General features: G+C 36.7%; 1 protein-coding gene across 3 annotated transcripts; it reads left to right on the top strand.

Moving 5' to 3' along the window:
- The first annotated feature begins 1,475 nt into the window (after positions 1-1,475).
- On the top strand, positions 1,476-26,576 carry CDC7 (cell division cycle 7). 3 transcript variants are annotated; one of them, XM_027536539.1, is made up of 13 exons: positions 1,476-1,583; positions 1,959-2,158; positions 2,261-2,438; positions 10,736-10,819; positions 12,571-12,706; positions 15,734-15,827; positions 15,913-16,055; positions 16,930-17,182; positions 17,802-17,897; positions 18,659-18,837; positions 19,646-19,728; positions 23,328-23,477; positions 24,795-26,576. In XM_027536539.1, the coding sequence occupies exons 3-13, from the start codon at positions 2,324-2,326 to the stop codon at positions 25,190-25,192; spliced, it is 1,731 nt and encodes a 576-aa protein (XP_027392340.1). In that variant the 5' UTR covers positions 1,476-1,583; positions 1,959-2,158; positions 2,261-2,323; the 3' UTR covers positions 25,193-26,576. The 3 variants fall into 3 exon arrangements, with proteins under 3 accessions (XP_027392340.1, XP_027392338.1, XP_027392341.1); XM_027536537.1 differs by having other exon boundaries at positions 2,244-2,438; XM_027536540.1 differs by lacking the exon at positions 1,476-1,583 and having other exon boundaries at positions 1,645-2,158.
- The last annotated feature ends 384 nt before the right edge of the window (positions 26,577-26,960 follow it).

Below are 26,960 nucleotides of genomic sequence, written 5' to 3'. Positions count from 1 at the left end.
TCGATTTGTGTGAACTGTGGTATTGGAGAAGACTCTTGAAAGTCCCTTGGACTGCAAGGAGATCCAACTAGTCCATCCTAAAGGATATCAGTCCTGAATATTCATTGGAAAGACTGATGCTGAAGCTGAAACTCCAATACTTTGGCCACCCGATGCAAAGAACTGACTCACTAGAAAAGACCCTGATGCTGGAAAGATTGAAGGCCAGAGGAGAAGAGGACAACAGAGTATGACATGGCATCACCGACTCGATGGACATGAGTTTGAGAAAGCTCTGAGAGTTGGTGATGGACACGGAAGCCTGATATGCTTCAGTCCATGGGGTTGCAGGGAGCTGGACACGACTGAGCAACTGAACTGAACTGAAATATTGTGATTCAGGGAAGGGCTCAAGGAACAGGGACTTTTCTCTGGATTGGAAGCTGTAGGAAAGCAGAAGTAATTCTATAATTGTGTATTTTAGTTAGTACTATCCAGAGTGACTGAGTATCAGCTACTGGTAAGAGACTAAAATTATAATTAGCAAAGAAGCAGCAGTCACCCATATCAGCAAGGATAAGGAAATGTTTGCTCTTTTTTGTGGCTTGGACAATGGTTATATTTAGTCTATATTCAGACATGATTACAGAGTGATCTTTTTCTTTTTCTTGCTCTTGATCCATCACTGTCAGAGTGGCCTTGTCTGATGTTGATGTTCTGCGAAATTTCCCCCCTCCTAACTTACCAAACTCATTCCTATCTCAACACTTACTCTCTCCTTTGCCAAGTAGTCTCTTTCCCATTTGGTTCCCATCATGGTGCCTCCCTCTTGGTGATTATCACTTCCTTCCACTTTTCCTTTTTTTGGAGCCCTCGCCAACATCTAAAATAATGTTGTGCATTTGTTTGTTTATTGCCACTGCCTCACTGGAATATGACTTCATTAAGGGATGGAGGTTTTTTCCATCATATATTCACCTCTGCTGTCTATGCGGTCGCACAGAGTCGGACACGACTGAAGCGACTTAGCAGCAGCAGCAGCAGCAAGCCCAACCTAAAGAAACCGGCAGGAAAGCCAAGGACTCAAATGTATACTGACTGATTGACTGTCACTAGGTTCATTTCCTCGAATACAGCCATAAACAATTGGCAGTTGCCTTTTTTTGTTTATTTTAACGGATAACTAAGGCACTCAACAAAGAGAAGTGAATCTGGGAGTCAAGAAAGTTGTCTTTTTTTCCAGAGTGCCCAACGTCTCTGTAGTCAGGTACTGTTAGGACTACAGTACCTGAGACTTTTGAATTATCCCCTTTCTTGAAAATCTATTAAAGCCCTAACCTTAAGTTTCATTCTATTCTTTATTAAGGGATTATTCCCGGACTTTACATCTGTAACAGTTCTTTCAGACAGCCAGAGCCTTAGGGAAGAAACCCAACTCCCTCGCGCAATCTCCCAGAAGCAGATGCCCCAGCCCCGACGGCTTTACAGTGCGCATGTGCAACTGGAAGCGGCGAGGCGGGAAGTGTTGCGCAGGCGTGTTTGGCCGACTCGGAGGCGGCGACCCAAGCATCTGGGAAGTCCCAGAAGTCGTATTCCTTTAAACCGTGAGTTTCCGACGGTTTGATCCATGGCGCGGGATTGTGAGGGATTAGGAACGAATTCTAGATTGTGATTTCCCTCTCGTTGCAGCTCACTAACACCCCAAACCCTTGCGGATCCCACTGACCCGCGGCGGGAATGTGCTGCGCCTGCGCACTAAGCATCCAGTTCGGTCTCGGGTCTGAGGGACTAGGTCTTTCCCCGCGGAGCTCGCGGGCCGGCCTCCAGGAGCGATCCCATTTATGTCCCCCTTCTCTTCCGCCCGGCGCTCCTAAGACGTGACGTTATTATTTCTTCACCACGTTGCACGAGGCCTTGGACAAACCTCCCGGCTCTCCCTTTCAGTAGTCAAAAGTTCTCCTCCAACCTTCTTCCTCCAGGTCAAACCGTTCTCCACACTAAGGCCTCCCCCACCGGATTCGCTGCCTCTGCAGTTCCCACCGCCGTCTGCTACCGGAGACTCCCCCGGTAGGCAGTTTCCCCTTCAGCCCCTGCCGGTATGTCTGGGAGGTGAAAGTGAGGCCCATGGAATCTTTAGAAATGGTTCACGGCTTTCCTTCCTTTGGGGATTTGGACAAAGGTGCGTTTTTAAGTGTTTGCTTTGGGGACAGTAGCATTTTTAGTGCTTAGTTCACTAAATGATTTAAACTTCTCATCTTCTCCAGTATTCTGATTTTCACAGCTGCTTTGGTTCCCCTGTGGACATGACCCTGTAACTGGCATTTTGCACCCCACTTGCTTTGTGATGGAGCCTGCTTTGGGGATTCAGATGGATGAGCCAATGGCTTTTTCTCCCCTTGGTGGCCGGTTTCAGGCGGAAGGCTCATTAAAAAAACAAGAGCAGAATTTTAAACCACCAGGTATGTGTTTATTTCCAAAGACATGTAGAAAACAATTCTGTAATTTCCATTATTAAAAAAACAACCAAAACACTGAATCTTAAAGTGAGTTGTATGTTTATATAGGAGTACTTTACGAATCGGTAAAACGTAAGATTTAGGATTGGATTGCATTTTAGAAGGATTGTAGTCCAGCCATGTCGTTTTACAGGTGAAGCTGCTAAAATCTAAATATTAGTGCTTGTCTAAGATCACAGTTTGTTGATAGCCAAACTAGAATTTCTCTTCTAGACCTGTGTTCTTATTTCTACTCACCATATTGCGTTAAGCTTGAATTTAGAAATGGACATTGGAGGGACTTTGAGGTATTCAAAGGTAGAATTCACTGACAAAAGTAAATGAAGTGTCTGTAGCAGTACTAAAGGATTGTATCTCAGTGTACATCAGGAAATGTTTGACTCTCACCCAGACCTTGAAATGAGAAGAATATCAAACAGTGCCTGATCTTGTACACTATAATGTGCACCTTTATCCCTGCTGTAGCACTGTGTCTGCAGCATAGTAGACATTCAATAAATATTGATTAAATAGGAGTTCCAATTAACTGTTGGTTTTTTTCCCCCTTAAAATGTAGCTAAATCTTCTTGTTCCATCTTTGTCTTAAGCATATTTAGTGCTTTTTTCAAAAATATTAATTTTGACTTTTTGTTCATGAGATATACCTATATACACACAAACACTACAAAACAAACTTTAACTTGAACCCTGGAAAAATATGACATCCCATGTTTTTGCTTTCTCACTAAAGCTTAACTCATCTTTGATGTTAAAGTACCCTATTTGATGAAAGTACCCTTTGATGTCCCTATTTGATGAAAGCCACTAGTATTCCAGTTAAAGTTTCTACACTTAAAACTTTACACTTGAAAGTTATTTTTGATTTATGCTTTGTATTTGCTGCCCTCATCCAGTTCCCCAATTTTATCTTCCCATTCCCACTTTCATTCCCTTACACTTTGCTCCTGAATTACAGTGAAGTTTCTTACTTAAGCTGCCACCTTTCACTTCCTTTTTCATCTTCCAGTTCATTTTGTACACTGCCACTAGAACAATCTTAAAATGCCATTTTCATCCAGTTTCATGGATACTCTCCCTCTTCCCATCCATTTTTTTGCAATTACCTGTTTTTCGAGGTTCAGCTTTCCCTATGTCCTCAGACACATACAGTAACAGCCATTATATTATTATTCTTGTGTTATTAAGCACTCTGTGTGTCTTACCTCTTCAGTAATACTATAAGCTCCTTGAAGGCAGTATCTTGTATAGCTCCGGATATACATTATGCATTAGGCAGAGTATATGAATAAATGAATCTGACTTGGCTCTAGCAAATGTTCAGGTAAAAGCTGCTATTCTAATACTCTTCTGAAAATCTGCTAGGAAATAAAGAGTGGGGTGGATTTTATTCCAGATTTCCAAAGTTTTGTAGCTTTTATGTCACAGAACATTGAACATTATAAACAGTACTTTTTATAATTTATAAAGCATGCTAAATTGTATTCATATGGTTATTTTTTATTTGACCCTTAATAAAAAGCCAACATTATATCAAAAACATAACTTGAATAAGGAATAAAGCTGATGAAGTCCAGGCACATAACTATTTCATGATCTAGTATGATTTGCCTTGATAGAATAACTTTTGAATGGTGGGATTTCTGTATATCTTTTATTCCCAGAGCCTTACTCTGTTCAGCACATAGTAGGTGCTTGAAAATATTTGAATGCATGTTTTAATGCAAGGATATAAAGTAAAAATCTTAGTATAATGGGTTCATAGTATGACCCTTTGTTTTGGGATATTGGTCAGCTTTTTATATAGTAACTTTTCTAATTATTGTACGTGCTTAGAGAAGAAAATATAGAAAGAGAATATGGCACTGTCCAGATGTTGCCACTGTTGACATTTTGTTACCTTTCTTTAGTCTTCCTGTGCATACAGAGATAGATTTAAAAAAAAAATTGGAATCACAGCCAGTTTATTTCTAATCTCCATTTTTAACTTAGCAATTGATTGGAGAAGGAAATGGCAACCCACTCCAGTGTTCTTGCCTGGAGAATCCCAGGGATGGGGGAGCCTGGTGGGCTGCCGTCTCTGGGGTCACACACAGTCGGACACAACTGAAGCGACTTAGCAGCAGCAGCAGCAGCAGCAATATGTATCTTGAACATTTCTTGGTGTAATTAAATATTCTGTAGCTTAGACTGCCTAATGTTCCATTGCATGGTATGCTATAATTTATTCAATTGCCTTTTCTTACTGAAACTTTAGATTGTTTGCCATTTTTCCTGTTACAAAAAATGCTACAATGAATGAAGTACCTGGCAGAGTTTATTCTATAATAGATATTATCTATAAACAGTAGATATATTTATAAATGATAACAATAAACAATAGATATTATTTAAACTAGCAAAAGTTTATTCTTTCATATTTTCAGCAAGCTTTTTATTTTTATTTTTTTGAGTGTCTACCTTATGCCAAGTTTAGTAAGTGATGAAGATCTTTTCAGCGAAAGAAGAAACTCTATGTGCTCCTAATGTCTCCTCTATACTGTTGAACTGTATTGGAAGGCTTGCTTTTGGTGTGTTATGTGAATAGCTCTTAGCCCACACTTCTGAAGTGGGTTATAGGTAACATCCTGGTTTGCCTGAAACAGTTTCAGTTTATGCCTGTTATCACAGTGTAATTATTAGTGCCCCCTTTCACTCTCAAGAGTGTCCAGTTTGGGTGATCTCCCTAAATTATGTAATCTTAATTTACATTTGCTGCTGCTACTAAGTCACTTCAGTCATGTCCGACTCTGTGCGACCCCATAGATGGCAGCCCACCAGGCTCCCCCGTCCCTGGGATTCTCCAGGCAAGAACACTGGAGTGGGTTGCCATTTCCTTCTCCAACGCATGGAAGTGAAAAGTGAAAGGGAAGTCGCTCAGTCGTATCCGACTCTTAGCGACCCCATGGACTGCAGCCTACCAGGCTCCTCCATCCATGGGATTTTCAAGGCAAGAGTATTGGAGTGGGGTGCCATTTAATTATGTATAAAACAAGTTACAGGAAGCATAATTTTAGGCAGTACATGAAGCCCCAGAATAAGCAAGACTTATACTCCTAGAGTATCAGTGTTACTCCATAGTAAGTAATTGAAAGCATTTCATTTATATGATATATATTTCTTAAACCTCTGTTACATTTAACATAACACCTTGCTAGGTGCTAGTAATAAATCAGTTCATAAAACAGACAAAAAAAAAAAAAATCAGTGCCCTCAATCTAGTGGATAGAGACAGAAAATAGATAAATACTATATTCAAAAGTGATTAGTGCAGTGAAAAAAAATGTAGCGGGGTAGGGGAGATAGGTATTGGGGAGGAGATTGTGATTTTAGTAACCGGTCAGAGAAGGCTTCAGTGTGGTAACATTTTTAAAAAACTAATGTGTATTTGTTTTTGGCTGTGCTGGGTCTTTGTTGCTGCGCAGGCTTCTCTCTAGTTGCAGTGAGCCAGGGCTACCCTTCACTGCAGTGTGCCAGCTTCCCACTGCAATGGCTTCACTCGTTGCAGAGCACAGGCTCTAGGTTGCTTGGGCTTCAGTAGTTGCTGCTCCCAGGCCCTAGAACACAGTTATGGCGCACGGGCTTAGTTGCTCCGTGGCATGTGGGGTCTTCCCAGACTAAACCCCTGTCTTCTGCATTCGTAGGCAGATTCTTTACCACTGAGCTACCAGGGAAGCTCTAGTATGGTAACATTTGAACTAGGACTTGAAGGTAGTGAAGAAGGAGCTATGCATATATCTGGGGAGGAGCATTCCAGGCAGAGCAATCAGCAAGTGTGAAGGCCCTCAGCTGGGAGTGTGCTCGCATTTAGAAATAGCTAGGAGGTCATGTGACTGCAAGGAGATGAGTGATGAGAGTGAAGTCAAAGAGAGGAGGGAAAGGAGGTAGTTCTTTGGCTTTTATGTGAAACAAGATGTGAAACTATTAGTGGGTTTGGGCAAAATAGTGATATGGTGACTTATGGTAACTCTGGCTACTATGTTACAAATAGATTATAGGTCCTTGAGGATGAAAGCAGGGAGTATAGTTAAGGAGGTTGTTGCTATGAACAATTTAGATATATTACGAAACAGGAAAAAATTCACTTAAAATTTCAAAACAGAAGCCTAGATCTTCATTTAAATAATATTTAATAATTTAAATAATATTTTAGTTTGTGGACTTTTCAGGGTCTTTCCCCAATCCTCAAAGTGTATTTTCATTGGTTTCTGATATTCATTGGTCTCTGCCTTTAGTAGTAGTTTCTAGCTTTTGACATGAAAACTGTCTTCCAAGATCAACTCTCATCTTCCACTTCAGAATCTGAGGGTTTTTCCACACTGGGGATTTTTCATTCACTTTGATTGTCAGGAAGTTTTTCCATTCAGAAACATCAAAGTTGTTCTGCAAGCAGGAAACCTTCATATAATCATAATTTGAATTTTGTACAGATGGGTAACTGCATAGTAAGTGCTGGTGGTATGGAAGCACATTGAGCTTGCATAGTCATTCACATGGCTTGTGCATTACAGTATTTTCTTACTACTTATATTTTCTTTCTAGTTATTTCTAACAGCTAACCAGCATCTCTACTACTAACTGCCAGCTCATGTTTATGCAAAGGGAGATTCTGAACATGGAACTCATAGGAAAGCCATAGAATGTTATAATTGGAAGGTGAAATTCATCTAATTCAACTCCGTTGTTTTACAGGTTAAAAACCTGAGCACTAATGTGGTTTAATGATAGGAGTTGACTCTAGACTTTTTAGATTTCAGAGTATCTATATCAGCACTGTCCAGTAGAACTTTCTGCAATAACAGAGATGTTTGTATGTTGTCGTATGTGGCTAGTGTGACTGAGGAAGTTAATTTTTAATTTAAATTTATTTAATTTTGATTAGTTAAATAGCCATATGAAACTGTATCATCCTACTACAAAGCTATTTATGTTATTAATCATGTACATACAGCAAAGCATACACACACTTTAATACATTTAGTAATAAAAAGACCACAAAAGGTTGTTAAAATATTTCATCATACCTAAACACTGTTGATTGTTAAGATATACCATTATTTTATGTACTGCTCAGAAATGCTGCCAGTTATACTGTGACACAAGGCTTTTCCTTATCATTAGAATTTTTTTAATGTACCTACTGGAAGAGTTCTTTTAGCTCTAACTAGACAAATAATTATATATCTCCAGTACATACATGAAAAGGAAAATAAACATTTTGGATCTATCTCTTCTGAATAACTTTTGTATTCAGAGTCATTGATACCCTATTTTTTCCATCCTAGTATTGTTCTCATATAGTAGCGATGCAGAATTTCTTTGAAGAATTCGTTAAAAAAAAAAGCCATTGTTAATGGGTTCTTAAGAGCTCAGTTATGTGGAGCTGGCCTATGTTTGATTTGTTCTTCATAACCTCTACAATTCCTCCCTACAGTCATTTGGGTCTTAAGAGTTAAATGTAATGTTCCTCTGATTTTTAACATTTTCTCCAGGTTATTGACACCTGTTCTGTAAGTTTTGATGCTGACCAACCACAGTTGTAAGTTGCATCCCAATTTGAGAGTTGTTAAAATCATGTCTTAGAATCAAAGAAATGTTATAGCAAATTGAACATATTTTAGTGCCCTTTTGTGATGCCTTTTCTGTGACACTGGAACTTGAAGTTGGTTGGACTTGACACTCATTAGACATGATTATAATTGACTGTGGCAACAATGACTGCTAGAAAGCCAGCCTTCCCCACAGGCCTTGGTTTTGGTTTCCAGAGTGAAGGAGTGTGGTAGCTAATAGTGAAGGGATTTCTGTTGTCTTTGGCTTCACTCTGTTGTAACTTATAAACTTTTGCTTTTTTTTTTTTTTTCTGCAGCTGTCTGAGTGACCATAATGATAGTAAAAATTCATTCATTCAACGAATGTGCCAGACAGTGTTCTAAGAGCTGAGTGCTTTGTGAATTATACAGACAGGGAGCCTGTACTGATGGAGCTTATATTCTAGTGGGAGGAGGCAGACAACAAACAATTAAATAAACAGCGTAATTCTGTAGCAGATAAGAACTCCAAAAGACAATTAACAGGGTAAAGTGGATAATGGGAGGAGTGCTAATTTAAGTAGGATGTCAGAGGAAACTGAGGATTGATCTAGCCAATGTAAAGTTATAAGGGAAGAGGATTTCAAGCAAGGGGAACAGAAAGAGCAAAAGCCCTAAAGAAATGTTAGTAATCATAACCGCAACAATAAGAATCACCAGTATAATTTATTTAATATTTACCATGTGTCAGATATTGTGTTAAAAGCTGCGCTTGTGTTCTGTATATTGTTTTTTAATCCTCATAGTATTTTAGCAGCATGGGTACTACTATTACCCCATATTCTACAGATGGAGAAACTAAGGCTTACAGATATAAGCTGTGTGCTTTAGAAAGGTCATACCAGCTGGAGCCAGAATTTTGATTTAGACCTCTCATCTCTAAAACTGGTTCACATAATTACTGTTATATTGCCTCTTGTAATTGAAATCCGTGAAGCTGTTCCAGTTCACCTGCACAGTAGGTGGGAAGGTGTTTTAGTTGTCTAGTCGCCAAGTTGTGTCTGACTCTTTGTGAGGGTAATTTAAATAATTTAAGTAAGTTCTTTATGTTACTTAGATGGAATGATAGAGTAGAAAGACTTCTGGATTAGGTCTTCTTGGCCTCTTATATAATTTTCACCTCTTAGTATTCTTCCCCTCAAATTTATCTTCCACTTGTCATCTTCCTGCTTAATAACTTTACATGGCTTTTATTTGCATCCTGCCTTTCCTTTTGAATTTTTTCGACCACACTCAGTTTTTATCTTCTCTCCTACTCTCCCCTCCCTCCATAGTAATCCTTGCCTTTTTCCCTTTGCTTGTCTTTGCATGCATAGTAGTTCCGTCCTAAAATGCCTTCTTGTACAGTTCTCTACTTGGTAAATGCTTCAAAACACAGGTTAACTGTCACTTGAAGCTTCCAGGCACCTTCAGAGATGTTCATTCCCCTCCCCTTCTACCTAGTAATATATATGAGTATGTGTGTGCTTAATGGCTCAGTCGTGTCAGACTCTGCAACTCTTCTAATATTACAATTAAAATCTTGTATTAAAAATGAGCTTTTAACCTCTTCTTTCCACTAGACTAAGCTCCTAGAAAACAGGAGCTTCACAAACTTTGTTCATTTGTTTTTTAATACACCAATTGCTGGGTATTTTTTAAAACACAGTGTTAAATGAGTGCGTCAATAGACTTGTCAGCAATACCTCTGTGAAATTGGGCAAGTGACTTAACTTCCCTGAATATGGTTTCCTTACCTGAAAGACCAGGATCATTATGTCTGTTCTCCCAATATCACAGTGCTGTTATGTAGATCTGAAAAAATGCTGTATCTGAAAAGATAATACATGTGTATGTACTTTGAAAATATCTTAAACTGTTGCAGATGCAGAGTGTTGTTAATAACTTTAAAAGTGGCTAATGCTTGGCCTAGATACTGTAATAAAATCTGTGGACTCTTAAGTATGTAAATCTCCTTTGTATCCAGTAGTTTATCACATTTTGAATTATTTCCTTTCTGTATTTTAACCATGCAGGCTTTTGCAAAGACCTTATATTTATTTAAAAGTAATGATTTATCTGCTTTCAGGATATAGGATACTACTGGTAATTGGGACAATTTTTAAAGAATATTTTCTTAACATTCTGATACTTTTTAAGTAGAGCTTCTTTCTAGGGTATACTGTGATTATTCAATATATAAAACTTTTCCAAACCTGTAAGATTTTGCATCTTTGGAAGAAGGAAATATAGTTTTCAAGAAAATTGCGTTGTGTCGTTGTCATGCCATCTAGTGATCGCAGCTCAGATTGTTTAGTTATTTTTTAAACTTAGCTTCTTTGTTGTGTTGTACTCTATGCAGTGACAGTGTGTCTGTCGGAGTGTAATTTTACAGTAGCAGCAATTGGGTGTGAGTGTTACTTTTCAGTTTTGTCTGTTCCTTCAAGAGGTGTGTGAGTTAGCAATTTGATGGGGTTTTAGTCTTATAATTTTAAGGTTTATTTTAGCTATTTTTGTTTGTAATTAATGTAATGTAACATATTACTTATGTTTTAGAAATTATTTTGAGACATTTTAACCTAAGAAAATATAAAATATACTCATTAATTGTAACTGAATTCTTTTTTGCCTTGACAGGTGTTAAAAAAGATATTGAAAAGCTTTATGAAGCTGTACCACAGCTTGGTAATCTGTTTAAGATTAAGGACAAAATTGGAGAAGGTAATTTGGATATATACTTCATTATCTTTATAAGCTCTTTTCCCCTCCTGTTTTCCTTTGTATGATCTTGGTTTTCATTATTATTTCTTATTGGAAAAATATCCCTTTTAAAATACAAGGACCATGGTTATATTACTAATTGGCATAACTTTTCTCTTTTCCTTGGAAATAAAGGAAGAATAAATACTTACAATAAAATGAACAGTCCTATTTGAAACTTTATAATTTTATACTATTAAAAGTATTGATATCAATATATAAATAACTATACTAATGATAATTATCTATAAAAAATAAAAAGTTTAATATTTAAGTGGGGGGATTTGATCAGGGAAAGCCAAATCTTTTTTTCTCTTTTTCCATTGCAGTTAGGTAGAATTAAACATATATGAAACCTAAGATGGCAAATTGATGAAAATAAACTGGTAGAATATTTATAGGATGGTCAGTGTTATACATAAATACCATTCAGAGACACAATCATATTGACTGAATGAATGGCAAATTTAGCAGACAAATGTGAAGGGAATGAGAAGATAAAAGATAACAGAACTTTTTGGTGACTATATTGAGAGATAGAAAATAAAAACTTACTAAAAAAGAAAAAAAAAAAACTATTTTTTCATTGTTTGTTTTTACAGTTAAGTGTCAGTTGAGAAAAAGCTGAATCAGTGAGTGCAGAGAAATTAGAAGATGAGATGATTTGGGATATAAGAATCAAATCTTTACATCTTTTTTCTTACCTGTTTTTGACACTTAAGTCAATTTTCTTACCTTTTTTCCAGCACTGACTTAGTATTCAAAATCTTTGTTCTGAAAAACTCTGCTGTCCTCTTTGTTGTTACAGTTTAGTTGCTAATTCATGTCCGACTCTTTGGGACCTCATAGACTGTAGCCCGCCAGGCTTTTCTGTCTGTGGGATTTCCCAGGCAGGAGTACTGGAGTGGATTGTCATTTTCTTCTCCAGGGGAATCTTCCAAACCCGCAGACTGAACCCATGTCTCCTGCATTGGCAGGGTTCTTTACCACTGAGCCACCAGGGAAGCCCTTCTGGTGTCCTCCTAACAAATAGCTAACTATTCTTGGGAGGCAGAGGGATGGAGTGTGATCTGAGGCTAATAAGTTTGAAAATTACAGCATGTATAGTGCCTTTTTGGTTATTTATGATGTACTTCAATATATTAAAGGTCTAGAAAATTTTGTAATGAGAAATCTGTCAATTTATTTTAACTCAGTGTTTCTCAAATTTAATTGACCACCCAATCTTTTATTTTTTTTCTGTTTAACAGTGTCATGGTAAATTTTAAAATTTAAAAAAAACTTTTTAAAATGAAAAATGTTATAGGTTTTCCTCTAAGATTATTGTAACTTTTGCTTCTAACAGACCTGAATCCAAGTCTACAGATAGTAATTTCAAATGGTAATATTGTGGAAAGAGATACTGGAATGGGTCATACCATGGAAATACCAATATTTTATGCTGATCCAATCAAACAGATTTACTGTATAGCTTTACTGAACTAATATACCACCTAAAAAAGTGACACCAGTTAAGAATGTATTAAAAATTGAAAATAAGTTCCATTTATTAATACAAATGTATTTGCTTTTTGTGTTCAGTATCATTAGAATATTCATGATAAATTATGATAATTTTAGTTTCCAAACCGTTTTTAAGAATTATTTTAGCTTTGTCTCATAAACATTTTTAAAAGCCAAATATTAAAAGATTCTAATAAATTGTTTTACAGGCACTTTCAGCTCTGTTTATTTGGCTACAGCACAGTTACAAGTTGGACCTGAAGAGAAAATTGCTCTAAAACACTTAATTCCAACAAGTCACCCCATAAGAATTGCAGCTGAACTTCAGTGCTTAACTGTGGCTGGGTAGGTAACTGCTGTATATGATTTTTAAGATTTTTAGATATTAATAGATACCTCATAGGGATAATGAGATTGTCTGTGAATTAAACATATTCTTCATTCGGGTGTTTACAGTTTGCTGGCACTTTTCCTCTAATCTTGGAATGGCTAGTGAAGTTTATATTAATTTTTAGGTTGGATTTCCCTTGAGGCTCAGCTTGACTTCTGTTCTCTTACGACTTCTTCTAATCTTCCTACCAAATCGTAGACCTTGTCTTCCATGGTCTAAAATGTGGGGAACTCATATTTCACATCTCCCTAGATATTAACAGCTTCATCTCTTTATTTTGAACAACAGAATCTACTAGCATGTTGGTCTCTCTCTGCCTGACTTCATTTTGCCAGTTCCTTTTTCTGTTCACATGAACGCCTGGCAGTGTTTAGCGTAATTGATTTGAACCGTTGTCTTTAGACTTCTCTACTGCTATCTGTTCCTTGATTTCTCCCTGCTTTATTTGGCCTTCATTTCGGTATCTTTGTCAGTTCTTCCTCTTCTACCTGACCCCTAAATGTTGGAGTTCTTCCGTACTTGATCCTGGGCTTGCTTTCTCTAGGCTTTCTTAAGTGGTGTCATGTATTCCACACGGGTTTAAATACATAGTAGTGATTCCCACAAGTGTATATAACCTCAGAACTCAAATTTATGTATAAACTCGTGTTTATATATAAAAATTTATATATATATAAAACTCAGATTTATATATCTATATATATGTATATCCACCTGCCTATTTGACATTTCCATTTGGGTACCTAATAAACATCTCAAACCTAGTACACCAGAAAGTAAATTTTAATCCACCCTCATTGGCCCCCAGAATTACCTATTGCCACAGTCTGTTTTCATCTATCCATCTCAGCAAATGGCACCATAGTCTACCTAGATACCGAAGCCAGAAATCATCACACAGTTTTTCCATATCTCTCCTAGTCCACATCCATCATCATGTCCTGGCAGTTTTGCCTCCCAAATACATCTAAAATCTCATCCATATCTGTTTATCTTCTCAACTGCTGTCTTAGTCCAAGCCTCTGTTACTACATAGACTGCTTCTTCTCTTCCTCTCTTAAACCCATAGTCAAAGTACAGCCAGACTGATCCTTAAAATATAAAAATACGTATGTATGTAATTCAGATTGGATACTGTTAGTTCCACTAATTGTTCAATGTTTTCTCAATGTTCTTTGGAAAATATCCAACTTTATCTCATGTCAGTCTTTCTACTTTCTTCACTGTGCCCTAGTTTCTCTAGCTCCTCAAATTTGAGTCAGGAGCTTTCTCACTTCAGGGCTACTCCCCATACTGCTTCCCTAACCAGGAAGACCCCTGCCAGTCTTTGCATGCTGACTCCTTATCTTTCTGCCCTGAGCAACAACAGTATCACTTCAAAGCGATCTTTGATTTAAATGAGATCCTTTTTTTTTCATTGTCATAGCACCGTTTGATCTCTTTTAAAACCCTTATATTTTGTCATTATTTGTTACCATGTTTATTATCCATATTTTCCACTAGATAGTAAAGTTCATGAGGGTAGAAATCATGTTAATTTTAATTCACCATCGCATCCTTAAATGTCTAACATAGTGTCTGTTGATTAACAGGGCGCACTAAGTATCTGTTGAATGAATGAACATGCTGTCTGTTTATTATAGAAGACAGGAAAATAAAGTGGCTACTGTAAGGCACCTACCTTCTAGTACCCTGAATAAGATTATTCCTTTTTCTATACTGTAAACAACTCCTTCTACAACTTTTTCTTTCCTAGTTCTTCAGCAATGTACATGCTAAAGAAGTCTACCTGATCTTGTTTCCTTTCTAGCTCCCATACTGGTTTTTATTTTTTTATTTGATAGTTACTTCAGAAAAACTGTCTTTATGTTCTGATTCCATTGTATTCTGTTTTTCCTCCTTAAATCCTGGTTGGCCTTTTCCATTTAAGTTACTTTCTGAAAATTAGTTAATTCTACTTTGCAGTTAATTCCCCTTTGCCAGAATGAAAGCCTTTCCTCAGTCCTTATTTTCGTTGACCTCTTTACTGATCACCCCTTCCTTCAAAACTCCTTACTTGTGGACATTCCTGTCTGGGCTTTCTGCCCCTTCTTCCTTATTTTGCCCTCCAACTTGAGATTTTTCCAAGGCTCAGTTTTCTCTTTAATAATTTCACAACTTTAGGTATCACTTATCTGTAATACTGTCACTGACTTACACTTGACTTCTCACTTAAGATGTAGTCTTGTATCTAAATATCTTTATCAAATTGATGAGGTTTTAGTTTTAATGCTTTTTTCCCCCTATTTTCTCTACATGCTTTGTTGGTATCTATGTTGTTTTACTCAGACTCAAAACCATGGAAATCGGTTTACCCTGTTTTCCTCATTTTTCTATGAAGTTGTGTGGTGGTTAAGTCTAGATCTGGAGCGTACTGCCTGAGTTCAAATCCTGGCTTCGTGACCTGCTAGTTTAGTTACCTTGGGGAAATTCCTTAGCCTCTCTGGTCCTCAGTGTCCTTATCTGTTAAAAAAAGGGGGAAGGGGGGAATAATAGTACCATCCTTATAGGGTTGTTGTGAAGGTTATTTGAATTGTTGATCAGTATGATTGATTGATTAAATCAGAGCTTGGCATGTAGTGAATGTTCAACAATTATTAGCTATTTTTAATTGATTTATTCATTACTGTTACCATCCTATCTCTAAGTCTTGTTAATTCATTTTTATTAGTCATCTTTTCCTTCTCCTTCTGTCACTTCCCCATTTAAAACTATAATTACCTTTGTTTTTGAATTATAACCTTATAACTGATGCTGTTTTTGTTTAAAAAAAAAAAAAAAAACCTCAGTTAAGTGAGTAGACTATCCTATATGGTGATGGCTTTAAGTTAGTTTCCTGGTGTTATTTATGTATTGCTAAACTTGCATTTCTTTAAAAAACTTCATAAAGTTTCAGTTCATTTGACCTTTCCTCCAAAGTTCATTGTTCATTTTTCCACTAGGGGGCAAGACAATGTCATGGGAGTTAAATACTGCTTTAGGAAAAATGATCATGTGGTTATTGCTATGCCATATCTGGAGCATGAGTCCTTTTTGGTAGGTTTTAATATTTCTTGAATTTTTATCGGCTAAATATTTCATTGAAAGCAATCTTATAACCTTATTCATAACTTTATTTTAGGACATTTTGAATTCTCTTTCTTTTCAAGAAGTACGGGAATATATGTTTAATCTGTTCAAAGCTTTGAAACGCATTCATCAGTTTGGTATTGTTCACCGTGATGTTAAGCCCAGCAATTTTTTATATAATAGGCGCTTGAAAAAGTAAGTATGGAAAGTTACCAGAAAATATTTATACTTGAATGAATTTGTGCTGTGGGGTCCATCTCTTTGACTTAAAACATACCACAACAACCATGCCCAGATTTTTCTGTTTTAGATTTTCATTGTGGTTTGGGAAGGAAAATACCCTCAAGGAGAAGATAAAATTGTATTAGTAAGACAGTATACATCATTAGATGTGCCATGGCTCAGTGGAAATAGCTAAGAGACTTAGAGAGGTTCTAGTTTTTTTTTTAAACCTTATATATTTCTCTGGGCTTCATTTTAGTGAATGAGGGGATTGGACCACATGATAGCCAATTTCCTATTTCAACACTAAAAGTTTTGCATTTTTTATTTTTTTCTGGTGATGATATACATAGAGGCATTGTAAGCTGACAACTTAAAAACTGCTGTTTATACAGTGGATCATATTGAGTATAGTAAGGAAAATAGAACCATAACCTCTTTTCTTGGGCTTCTGTACTCCTGACTTGTAAATTTAAACCATGATTTTTAATTTATTTTTATTTTAAACTTGTTTAATTAAAGATTATCTGCTATGATGCCATCTCTGCCACCATCAGAGAACAAAGGGTCGTGTTTATATCTGCTTTCCTTGTCTGCACAAGCCATTGGAAGAAGGGGAGAAAAGATGTTTTCTGTGTGGGGGAGACATCTTTCCTTAATTAAGTAGTTAGCTATTTAATTGTCTAAGACAAGTTTTACCTTGTCTGTAAAACTTAACTTTTCTTTCTTTAAGAATATTTTAAATCCTTAATTTATCACCAAAAGATTTACAGTTTCTGTGTGAATGTGGATGTTACTAAGCTTTCAATGTTACAGAGAAATAAAAATGCTTATTTTTGTTTCATAGGTATGCCTTGGTAGACTTTGGTTTGGCCCAAGGAACCCATGATACTAAAATAGAGCTGCTCAAATTTGTCCAGTCTGAAGCTCACCAGGAAAGCTGTTCACAAAATAAATCCTATGTAATCACCGGCAACAAGATTTCATTGAGTGGCCCAGCAGCACCTAAAGAGCTGGATCAGCAATCTACCCCAAAAACTTCTGTTAAAAGGCCCTACACAAACACACAAACTCAGACTAAACACGGAAAAGATGGAAAGGTTCTACCTCTTTGATTTCTTAAGTACCAGTACAGTTTTAGAAATGTACTCTGTCCAACAGAGGGAGTTCTAATTCTAGGAGGATACTTGCAACTAAAAAATACATATATATATATATGTTATAGATTCAGTTTGTTAGATTTCACTGAGATTTATAATGGATTGTTTTATGATTTGAAACTAAAAATTTTGCTTCGTAGGTTTATAATGTCTTTGTCACTACAATTGTATTATATAACAAAAATGGAAAATAATAAATTTACCCCTGCATGTGTAAAGTTTATATTATCCTTTTTAAAAGAAAAACATTGTAGAGGGAAAAAATTCCGAAGTGTCTGTCTCCGTTTTAGCTGCACAGCAACATGTAACATCCATGCAGGTGGTTTTATAATTTTTCAGTTATGTATATTTGTGGACTGTGATAACACTGTATGGTGGCTAAGAACTCTGTCTAGACTATTTTCTCCTTTCACAGAAGTGTTTTGGTGCCTGAGGATGACTTGGATGCAGCTGCTTTTGTTTTATGTCACTTAACTCTCTCAAAACTATGGCAGAGTACAGCTGGCAGAAAGTGTTACAGATATAATCCTTCTTTTCCTTGTTTTTGTTGGTATTGTAGGAGGGATCTGTAGGCCTTTCTGTCCAGCGCTCTGTTTTTGGAGAAAGAAATTTCAATATACACAGCTCCATTTCACATGAGAGCCCTGCAGTGAAAGTAAGTAATGTAGCTTAATAGTTCAATCATCAGTCAGTGTCACACTGGAGAGAATTTAGGGAATGGCTAGATTAGGTTTTATTATCAGTAAGTTATTAAGGTTTTTTTCTTTAGCAGAAGGTGTTACTGCTTTGAGCATCTATCTAGTCAGTGCTTTGATTTTCTCCAGGTATGAACTTTTCTAGTGGAATATTTCGTCATTTTTGATTAGCTGCCTATTGTTGCTCTTTCTCTAAGGGAACATTTAGACCTTGTCTGAATGGTTGGAGTTGTGAGCTCCCAACAACTAACACATTTCTGATGCACAGTTGATGGCATAAAGATGTTTGTAAAGTTCAAAAAACTGTCATCAATGTTAAATGGTTTTAAATGGACTTATGATATCCTATAGCAGCTAGATAGCATGAGCAACAAATTAAAACTGATTTTGGCTGATGTAATTGTGCAGTTTACAGTTCTGAAATGGAGTTAGACACTAGAACATAACTTTTATATACTTTTGTAACATTTCAGGGAAAGTTCTAATGAAGTGCAATTCAGATATTCACCAAACTAGGACTGGTTAGTAAATTTTTATGTTTACCCAACACAGAAACCTAAAAAGAGCTTAAATGTTTTGATAGGCAAGTGTTTGTTTACATTCCAACAGCCTGTTCAGCAGTTTTGAAAGTTATACTTCCCCTATTGCTTTTACTGTTACTAGCATATACTAGCATCATGTTAAATGTCATGAAAATAGAGGCTATGACTTTCTTTTACAGCTTATGAAGCAGTCAAAGACGGTGGATTTACTGTCTAGAAAATTAGGAACAAAAAAGAAGACCATTTCTACCAAAGTTATGAATAGTGGTGTGATGAGGAAAACTGCCAGTTCTTGCCCAGCTACCCTGACCTGTGACTGTTACGCAACAGATAAAGTTTGCAGTATTTGCCTTTCAAGGTAATGTGTTTTGATGGTGCTGTAAAACCACCAGTATGGTGCCAGACAAGATGAGAAATTACATTGATTTTGGTGGACAATTGATATAAGTGAGTGAAAAGAAAAAAGGCGGTCCTATGAACGGCACAGGCACTGATACAGATAAGTACCTTGAAGAGTAGATGACAGCTGTTGTCATGCTTGTCCCTTTACATACACGTGCTCTTTGGGAAGCACATTTGCTTTTACATGAAATGGTTTTGTAGCGGTAGGGATAGCTCTTTTGAAACTTCAAAATTGCATGCTTTACTTGGTGATTTAAGCTTATCTTCTTTTCTTTATTCCTGCCTGTGTAGAGTAACCTGAACCAAATACTTGAACTCTTCTCTCACTCCCACCTCCCAACTCTTTTGCCACACATGAATTCCTTTCTTCCCTTCAGGACTTTCATAAGCTTTCATGAGCCTTTCCTGATTAACTCAAGTGTGTAAGTGAACAAGTATCTCCATAATTAATCACTCCAAACAGATATAAATTTTTATATCCCAGAGTTCCTGTTTTAGTCTATTTTTCCGTTATGACTCTTACCCTACACTACCTCTTTTTAATGTGTGAAAGTACCGTGAAGCCTTCTGAAATAAGGCCTGGGAACTGGTGTGTGAGGGGAGGCCTATAGAAGCAAAATCCAGGATTTTCATCCCACTGGGTTATCATTTGCTTTGTAATAACTTTTATTTATGTAGATGTCAAAGTAGAATTTACTGTGAACTAAACTGATGAGTGTTATTTTTTTGGCTTTAAATAATTAAACTGATTTCATCATCATAAGGCGGCAACAGGTTGCACCCAGGGCAGGTACACCAGGATTCAGAGCACCAGAGGTCTTGACGAAGTGCCCCAATCAAACTACAGGTATGTTGCACCAGAAATACAGAATCCAGTTAAACTGGTTGCCATAAATTTCATTGTATGGTTTTTGTCTACTTGTGACTAAATTTGAGCTCTTCTGCTTTTAACTAAATTATGTAAGTGGTTCTAGCAGTGTGACATTCCCTTTTTGAGATAGTATTATTAATGAAATCTAGTGTTGCCTTTTTTTTTTCCCCAATAGGTTGCATTTTGCTTATCTAGTTACGAGATGATTTGAAATAATTTTCATATTACCTTTGTGGGGGGAAAAATTGTATTTAGTAGTCTTTGCTAACTTAAGACTTATAACTTTTTATGTTTGCCTAATACCTCAGAATTCTTCTGGGACACACATGATTGTGTGTTTGATTAAAATTTTTTTTTGTTATTGTGAAAACAGTATAATAGTGTTAAAGAGTTTTTTTTTTTAATTTATTTTTTATCAAAGAATAATTGCTTTACAGAATTCTGTTGTTTTCTGTCAAAACTCAACATGAACCAGCCATAGGTATACATATATCCCCTCCCTTTTGAACCTCCCTCCCATCTCCCTCCCCATCCCACCCCTCTAGGTTGATACAGAGCCCTTGTTTGAGTTTCCTGAGTCATACAGCAACTTCCCCTTGGCTATCTATTTTATATATGGTAATGTAAGTTTCCATGTTACTCTTTCCATTCATCTCACCCCCTCCTCCCCTCTCCCTATGTCCATAAGTCTATTTTCTGTCTGTTTATCCTTTGTTGCCCTGTAAATAAATTCTTCAGTACCATTTTTCTAGATTCTGTATTTATGCATTAGAATACTATATTTATCTTTCTCACTTACTTCACTCTGTATAATAGGTTCTAGGTTCATTCACCTCTTTAGAACTGACTCAAATGAGTGCCTTTCTATGGCTGAGTAATAATTCCATTGTATATATGTACCACAACTACTTTATCCATTCATCTGTCGATGGACATCTAGGTTGCTTCTGCATTCTAGCTATTGTAAATAGTGCTGCACTAAACAATGGGATACATGTATCTTTTTCAATTTTGGTTTCCTCAGGGTATATGCCTAGGACTGGGATTGCTGGGTCATATGATGGTTTTATTCCTAGTGTTTTAAGGAATCTGCATACTGTCTTCCATAGTGGCTGTATCAATTTACATTCTCACCAACAGTGCAGGAGCATTCCCTTTTCTTCACACCCTCTCCAGCATTTATTGTTTGTAGACTTTTTGATGATGGCCATTCTGACCAGTGTGAAGTGATATCTCATTGTAGTTTTGATTTGCATTTCTCTAATAATGAGTGATCTTGAGTGTCTTTTCATGTGTTTGTTAGCCATCTGTAGGTCTTCTTTGGAGAAATATCTGTTTAGGTCTTTTTCCCAGTTTTTGATTGGGTTGTTTGTTTTTCTGGTATTGATTGTATGAGCTGCTTGTATATTTTGGAAATTAATCCTTTGTCACTTGTTTCATTTGCTATTATTTTTTCCCATTCTAAGGGTTGTCTTTTCACCTTGCTTATAGTTTCCTTTGCTGTGCAAAAGCTTTTAAGTTTAATCAGGTCCCACTTGTTTACTTTTGTTTTTATTTCCATTACTCTAGGAGGTGGGTCATAGAGGAGCTTGCTTTGATTTATGTCATTGAGTGTTCTGCCTATGTTTTCCTCTGAGAGTTTTAGTTTCTGGTCTTACATTTAGGTCTTTAATCCATTGAGTTTATCTTTGTGTATGGTGTTAGGAAGTGTTCTAATTTCATTCTTTTACATGTAGCTGTCCAGTTTTCCCAGCACCATTTATTGAAGAGGCTGTCTTTGACCCATATTCTTGCCTCCTTTGTCAAAAATAAGGTACTCATAGGTGCATGGGTTTATTTTTGGGCTTTCTATCTTGTTCCGTTGGTCTATATTTCTGTTTTTGTGCCAGTACCATACTATCTTGATGACTGTCGCTTTGTGGTATGGACTTTACAGAAATGTATTCATTGATTGTGGGTTTATTCTGTGCTTGCTAATGACCTAAAAAAATGAATAAAACTATCTGCTTCCACTCTAGTCAGGACACACTCGCAGATAATTATAAAGTAATTGTTAAGTATGGTTCTAAAACTTTATACAGAGTATTTTAGGGATACTTAACTCTTCTTATCTGAAGGGATTATGGAGGGAAGTTCATGGAAGAAAGAACATCTGAAAAGAGAATGAATTGGAATTGGGGATTTCATGGGCAGAGGAACTCAAGAAACTGCATGGTCATACAGGAATCAATAAAAGTTTAGTGTTGCTAGAATGTATGGTGAAAGTCAAGGAGTGGTGAGAAACCAACCTGGAGAGAGGTAGACAAGTTTGGATCACAGTTGTTACATGGTTTAGACTATATCCTGTAGGTTTTGGAAAGTTATTCTAGGGAAAAAGATGGTAATAATTGTATTCTAGATGGGTCATTTTGGTAGGTATGCAGAGAGGAGGTGTGTGCAGGTCCAGATGAGAGATGGTGAAAACCTGAACCAGGGTGTTAATAATAGGAATGAACAGAAAGTGAAGAATTGGAAAGGTGGCCGAGCTTGATGGATAATTGGATGTGGGATTTGGGTATGAGCTGGTGGGGAAAAGGCATCCAGGATGTTGATCAGATTTCTACCTTGGGAGATTTGAATGGGTACCAGTAACCAAGGGGAGAATAAAGAAGTAACGTGTACAGGGAAAGATAAAGATGACTGGGGTTATCATTGATTTGAGATGTTTGTAGAAATCCACATCGCGATGTCCAACAGAAAAAAAAGTAAGTGAAGTTCAGGGAGGTCTGGACTGTGTAAAAGGTATTAATAGTTGAAGCTGTGAAGTGGATGAAGGGCCAGTCAGGGAAAGTATACAGGATAGAAGTTGGAACTCTGGGGAAACTCAGCCCTTAAGGCTTGGAGAAAACATTGAAGGAGAAGGCAGAGGTACAGAGGAAACCAAGAAAGTCAGGTGATGCAGTGGTCAAGGGGCTGGTGATACTGGGAGTTCAACCATTAGGAGAAAAGAGATCCCTAAAAATGAATTTTTTAATGAGTTACTTCACATGAGGCTGAGCTGGTCTTAGTCATAACTGTAAGAACTCTGGAGATTAAAGTTTCCACAATAAAAGTTAGGGTTAGCATCTGGCTGAAGATGAACTTCTAATGTTTAATACTTCTCACTAAAGTGAAACACTCTCAGTACTATGCTGTGTAACTCATGGGGTACATTCAATTTTTCTTTCCTGTGTAGCTACTTTGGATGTATTTTGATGTTATAAAATGTGCATACACTTAGTGATGAAATGTCCTTTTAAACTTAACCAACTTTCATGTTGCTCAAGAAAGGAAATACTGTATTTTGCATTAAGGATGTTAGACCAGGGATTCTCAACCTTGAAATTACGTAAAAGCACCTGAAGAACTTAAAAAACTGATGCCTAAGCCCTGTTCCAGCACAATTAAATTAGAACATCTGAGGAGATTGGGGCAGGGCATCCGAATTCTTCTAAGGTTCTTAAGAGGGTTTGAATGCGCAGTAAAGATTGAGAGCTACTGATGTAGAAGTATCATAGATTGGGATTTTTTTTTTTTAAGTGTGTTTTCTGTTACAGCAATTGACATGTGGTCTGCAGGCGTCATATTCCTTTCTTTGCTTAGTGGAAGATATCCATTTTATAAAGCAAGTGATGATTTAACTGCTTTGGCTCAAATTATGACAATTCGTGGAACCAGGGAAACTATCCAGGCTGCTAAAACTTTTGGTAAGCAGTTTTATATTATAGAATGAAACACATACCTTTGCTAGTCTCCTGCAGATCACTTAATAAATTATTACAAAATTCTCTTTACAAATAAACATGTCCTGTGTTCGTAAAATTCTCTGGTGTTAGTAACTACAAACTATGGGACGTTTCCTTTGGGACAAAATTTAAGTCAGCCCACCTCAAAAGTAACTGGGCTGCCTCTTGCCCAGCCCCAGAATCAGTGTGCCTTAATCAAAGTTGCATATCAAAATTATCAGAGGAGCCTCAGGAAATACATATACTGGTCTCATCCCACGTTTTCCTGGAAAATATGATTCAGAAAAATGTTATGCATAGAAAGGGTTGACATTTGTTAGTTTGAGAAAACAAGTGATTTTGACCAAGAGCTATTTCTGAGTAAGAACCACTGCAAAAATGATTATCCATCCCAGTGCCATGGTCTAATCTACCAGGAAAAGTCAGTGGCAGTTGTAGTCCTGCAGCAGAGTCAGGCTACAACCTTGTACCTTGTTGGAAAATATTGGGTTAGCCGAAAAGTTTGTTCGGAGTTTTCCCCAAAACCCAAAAGAACCTTTAGACAAACCCAGTGTTACAAGAAACTTACCTGAGGGTAATAGGATGAAGTATGGCATACATACTTGGGAGACGGAACCATAAAGGAAAGCAAGATTGTTACATCAGCAATTGTGTTCTTGCATGAGTATGTTTTTCAGTTGGTTGAGAAAATGATAGCTTCTATCTTCAACGAATTCATAGTCTAGTAGGTGAGACAGACAGATATTACAATACAGGTTACAATACAGAACTGCAAAAGTAATAGAAGTTGTCACAGGATATAACAGAGGCTTAGAATGAACTCTGAGAGTGTCAGGCCTCACAGGTAATAATGCTTGAACTGAATGGTGATGTAAGTGGGAGTATTCTGGGCATGGGGGTGGAGGGGTGCAGGGCATCCTCATCAAAGACAGGAAACATGTGGTCAGAAACATGTAGAAGCTTGGAAGGGGAAGAGGGAATGGGGACTGCAGCTGATTAAAGATTACAGAATATGATGAAGCTGAAGATTTTGGCAGAGTCAAGAGAGTCCTTTATGTTACTTATTAAGGCACTGCTTTCTTCTTACTGTCTCCCACTTTATGAGTTGACCTTCAACTACATGATGTAAAACACAACTAAAATATAGCACATGGTGCTCTATCTCCCATTCAGTGTAAATATATGCACAAAGCAAACAGTTGGACTTGAATGTTTCTCATGGGAGAGACTTCTGATATATTCAAATAATATAATATATGTATATTTTTTCTCTTTTAGGCAAGTCAATATTGTGTAGCAAAGAGGTTCCAGCACAAGACTTGAGAAAACTTTGTGAGAAGCTTAGAGGTATAAATTCTACCACTCCTAAATTAATAAGTGATATACAGGAGTGCAGTTCTCATGACCCAGCTTTTTCAGAGAAGACAGAAAACCATAAAATTGTTCACTTCATACAGACACCTCAAGCGCAGCCCTCAGGGAATCCATCATATAAAGGTGACGGTAATGGCTGTGGGGGCAATTTTGAGGAGTCTGCTACCAATCTAGAAGGCTGGGATGAGATGCCCGATGAAGCTTATGACCTGCTTGATAAACTCCTAGATCTGAATCCAGCTTCAAGAATAACAGCAGAGGAAGCTTTGTTGCATCCATTTTTTAAAGATATGAGTTTATGATTATTCTTTAATGTTTATTATTGTGTATTGTGAGGTAAAGTGAAAAAGAGTCATTTGTAATAGCCATAAATTCTTGATTAGAGACCAGGTCAGGGTGAATAATTTATTTAACCCTAGCAGATTCTAAAATACAGATTAAGATTACTTAAGTTGCCTAGGATAGTTCTTGGACTGACAAAATGATCTTTGACTTAGATCTACCCAAGTAGAATCAGATCTTTCATTTACCTAATTGTTTGTCACTGCCATCTGCAGAAATAGGAGCAGTTTTAGCCTGGTACATCGGCTTCAAGGTATGAGTCTTGATATTGAGGGTTGTGACAGGGATTAAAGACTTCAGTGAGTCAAAAAACTTCAAGTTTACTGGATTTTTTGAGCTATATGTGTTTCTGGAAAACTCAACCTGATACTGGTCCTCTAATTATTCTGAAGGTAGAGAAGATAATTTCCTTTTTTAGAGGCATGTATTATACCTTTTATAAACACTAAAACAATGAGAAAATATTGGGATATTACTTAAAATTGGGTTTTATTTATTCATTTTTAATACTTTTTTTGTGTGAATTGCCATGTTTTTCTTAATGGTTTCTCTCTTGATTTTTTGCCTTCTCTACCCACATCTAAAACACATTCTCCTTGGAAATTTTATGGTGCTTTCCAAGGCTTCTGGGTACTTTGTTAAATACCGCCTGTGTTGATAGTTGGGAAGTTAAAATAATGTGTTGATAAAGGGAAGCTGTGGCACCAAGGTAAAGATTGATAGTTCAAAATGCTTTTCTTTTCTCTGAATATATATGGTTTTTGCATTCTATCTTAGATATAATTAGGTAGCTGCTAAAAGGAGAGTGAACACAGAATTGACAATGTTATTGGACATTCCTCCTCTGCCTAGAGCCATTCAGATCTCTGTATCCTATTTTGAGTAAGTTGGTCCTGGTCAGAGAAAGATGCTTCCTAGAGTCTTGGGTGCATTGGGAAGAGTGCTAATGAAGTAGGCAGAGTAGAAAAGGAACTAAGATAGAGGTTTATATATTATGACATACAAAATTACATATATATATATATGTCAATTACATATATATATATATATGTCAATGACAGCATGTCAGATTTACTAAGAGAATTGAGTCTAGGGGTGTAGGTCTGCCGAGAAGTTTCCCACTTGGTAGTCACAGAGTATAATACAACTTAGGGGGATTTAACATTCATTTTGTTGTTTTGAGCATTGAATTAGTTTGGCATAATCCATATTCCATTTGGCAAGTATTATACTTGTATACCATGGTCATTGATCTACTGTCTTCTATTGCGGTAGTTTTTTCTCTTAAAAAAAAAGAATGTTCTTGAATTTGTATGTTTAATAAAGTCATCCTCGTATTTTTTATGTCAGTGTCAGACTACTCATTTGAAAAATACATTAAAAAAAAAAATAGTATTGACCACTAGGTACATTTTCCTTCTGGCATTAATGAGTTCTCTCTCAAACAAATAATAGGTAATAGATTAGCAGATGTAGACCTGACAAAAGTAATTTATGAAAGATAGATTATCTTTTATAGAAATGTGGTTCACAATCAACATGTTCTCAGAAAATTAACAGGAAGAAAAATTTACTAAAAATGCAAGTAAGGAGACATTCTCTAGGAAGTTTAATATTCAGGGCTATTGTTTCAACTTTCCATTAATGTCTTTTGAATAGAAAAGTTGAAACATTCGACTTTAAGAATAGAATTTGGTTGTTATGCAAGGGAAGGAAAAGGGAGCTAGT

This window comes from Bos indicus x Bos taurus, chromosome 3, assembly GCF_003369695.1.
Source record: "Bos indicus x Bos taurus breed Angus x Brahman F1 hybrid chromosome 3, Bos_hybrid_MaternalHap_v2.0, whole genome shotgun sequence".
NCBI classification, from domain to species: Eukaryota; Metazoa; Chordata; class Mammalia; order Artiodactyla; family Bovidae; genus Bos; species Bos indicus x Bos taurus.
This window is presented reverse-complemented; position numbering and strand designations above follow the sequence as displayed.

Bases quoted from the DNA above. Each gene is read 5' to 3' on its own strand.
- CDC7 (XM_027536539.1), top strand. From the start codon at position 2,324: ATGGAGCCTGCTTTGGGGATTCAGATGGATGAGCCAATGGCTTTTTCT. The intron at 2,439-10,735 runs GTATGTGTTTAT...TTGCCTTGACAG, and splicing joins GCAGAATTTTAAACCACCAG to GTGTTAAAAAAGATATTGAA. The intron at 15,828-15,912 runs GTAGGTTTTAAT...ACTTTATTTTAG, and splicing joins TGGAGCATGAGTCCTTTTTG to GACATTTTGAATTCTCTTTC.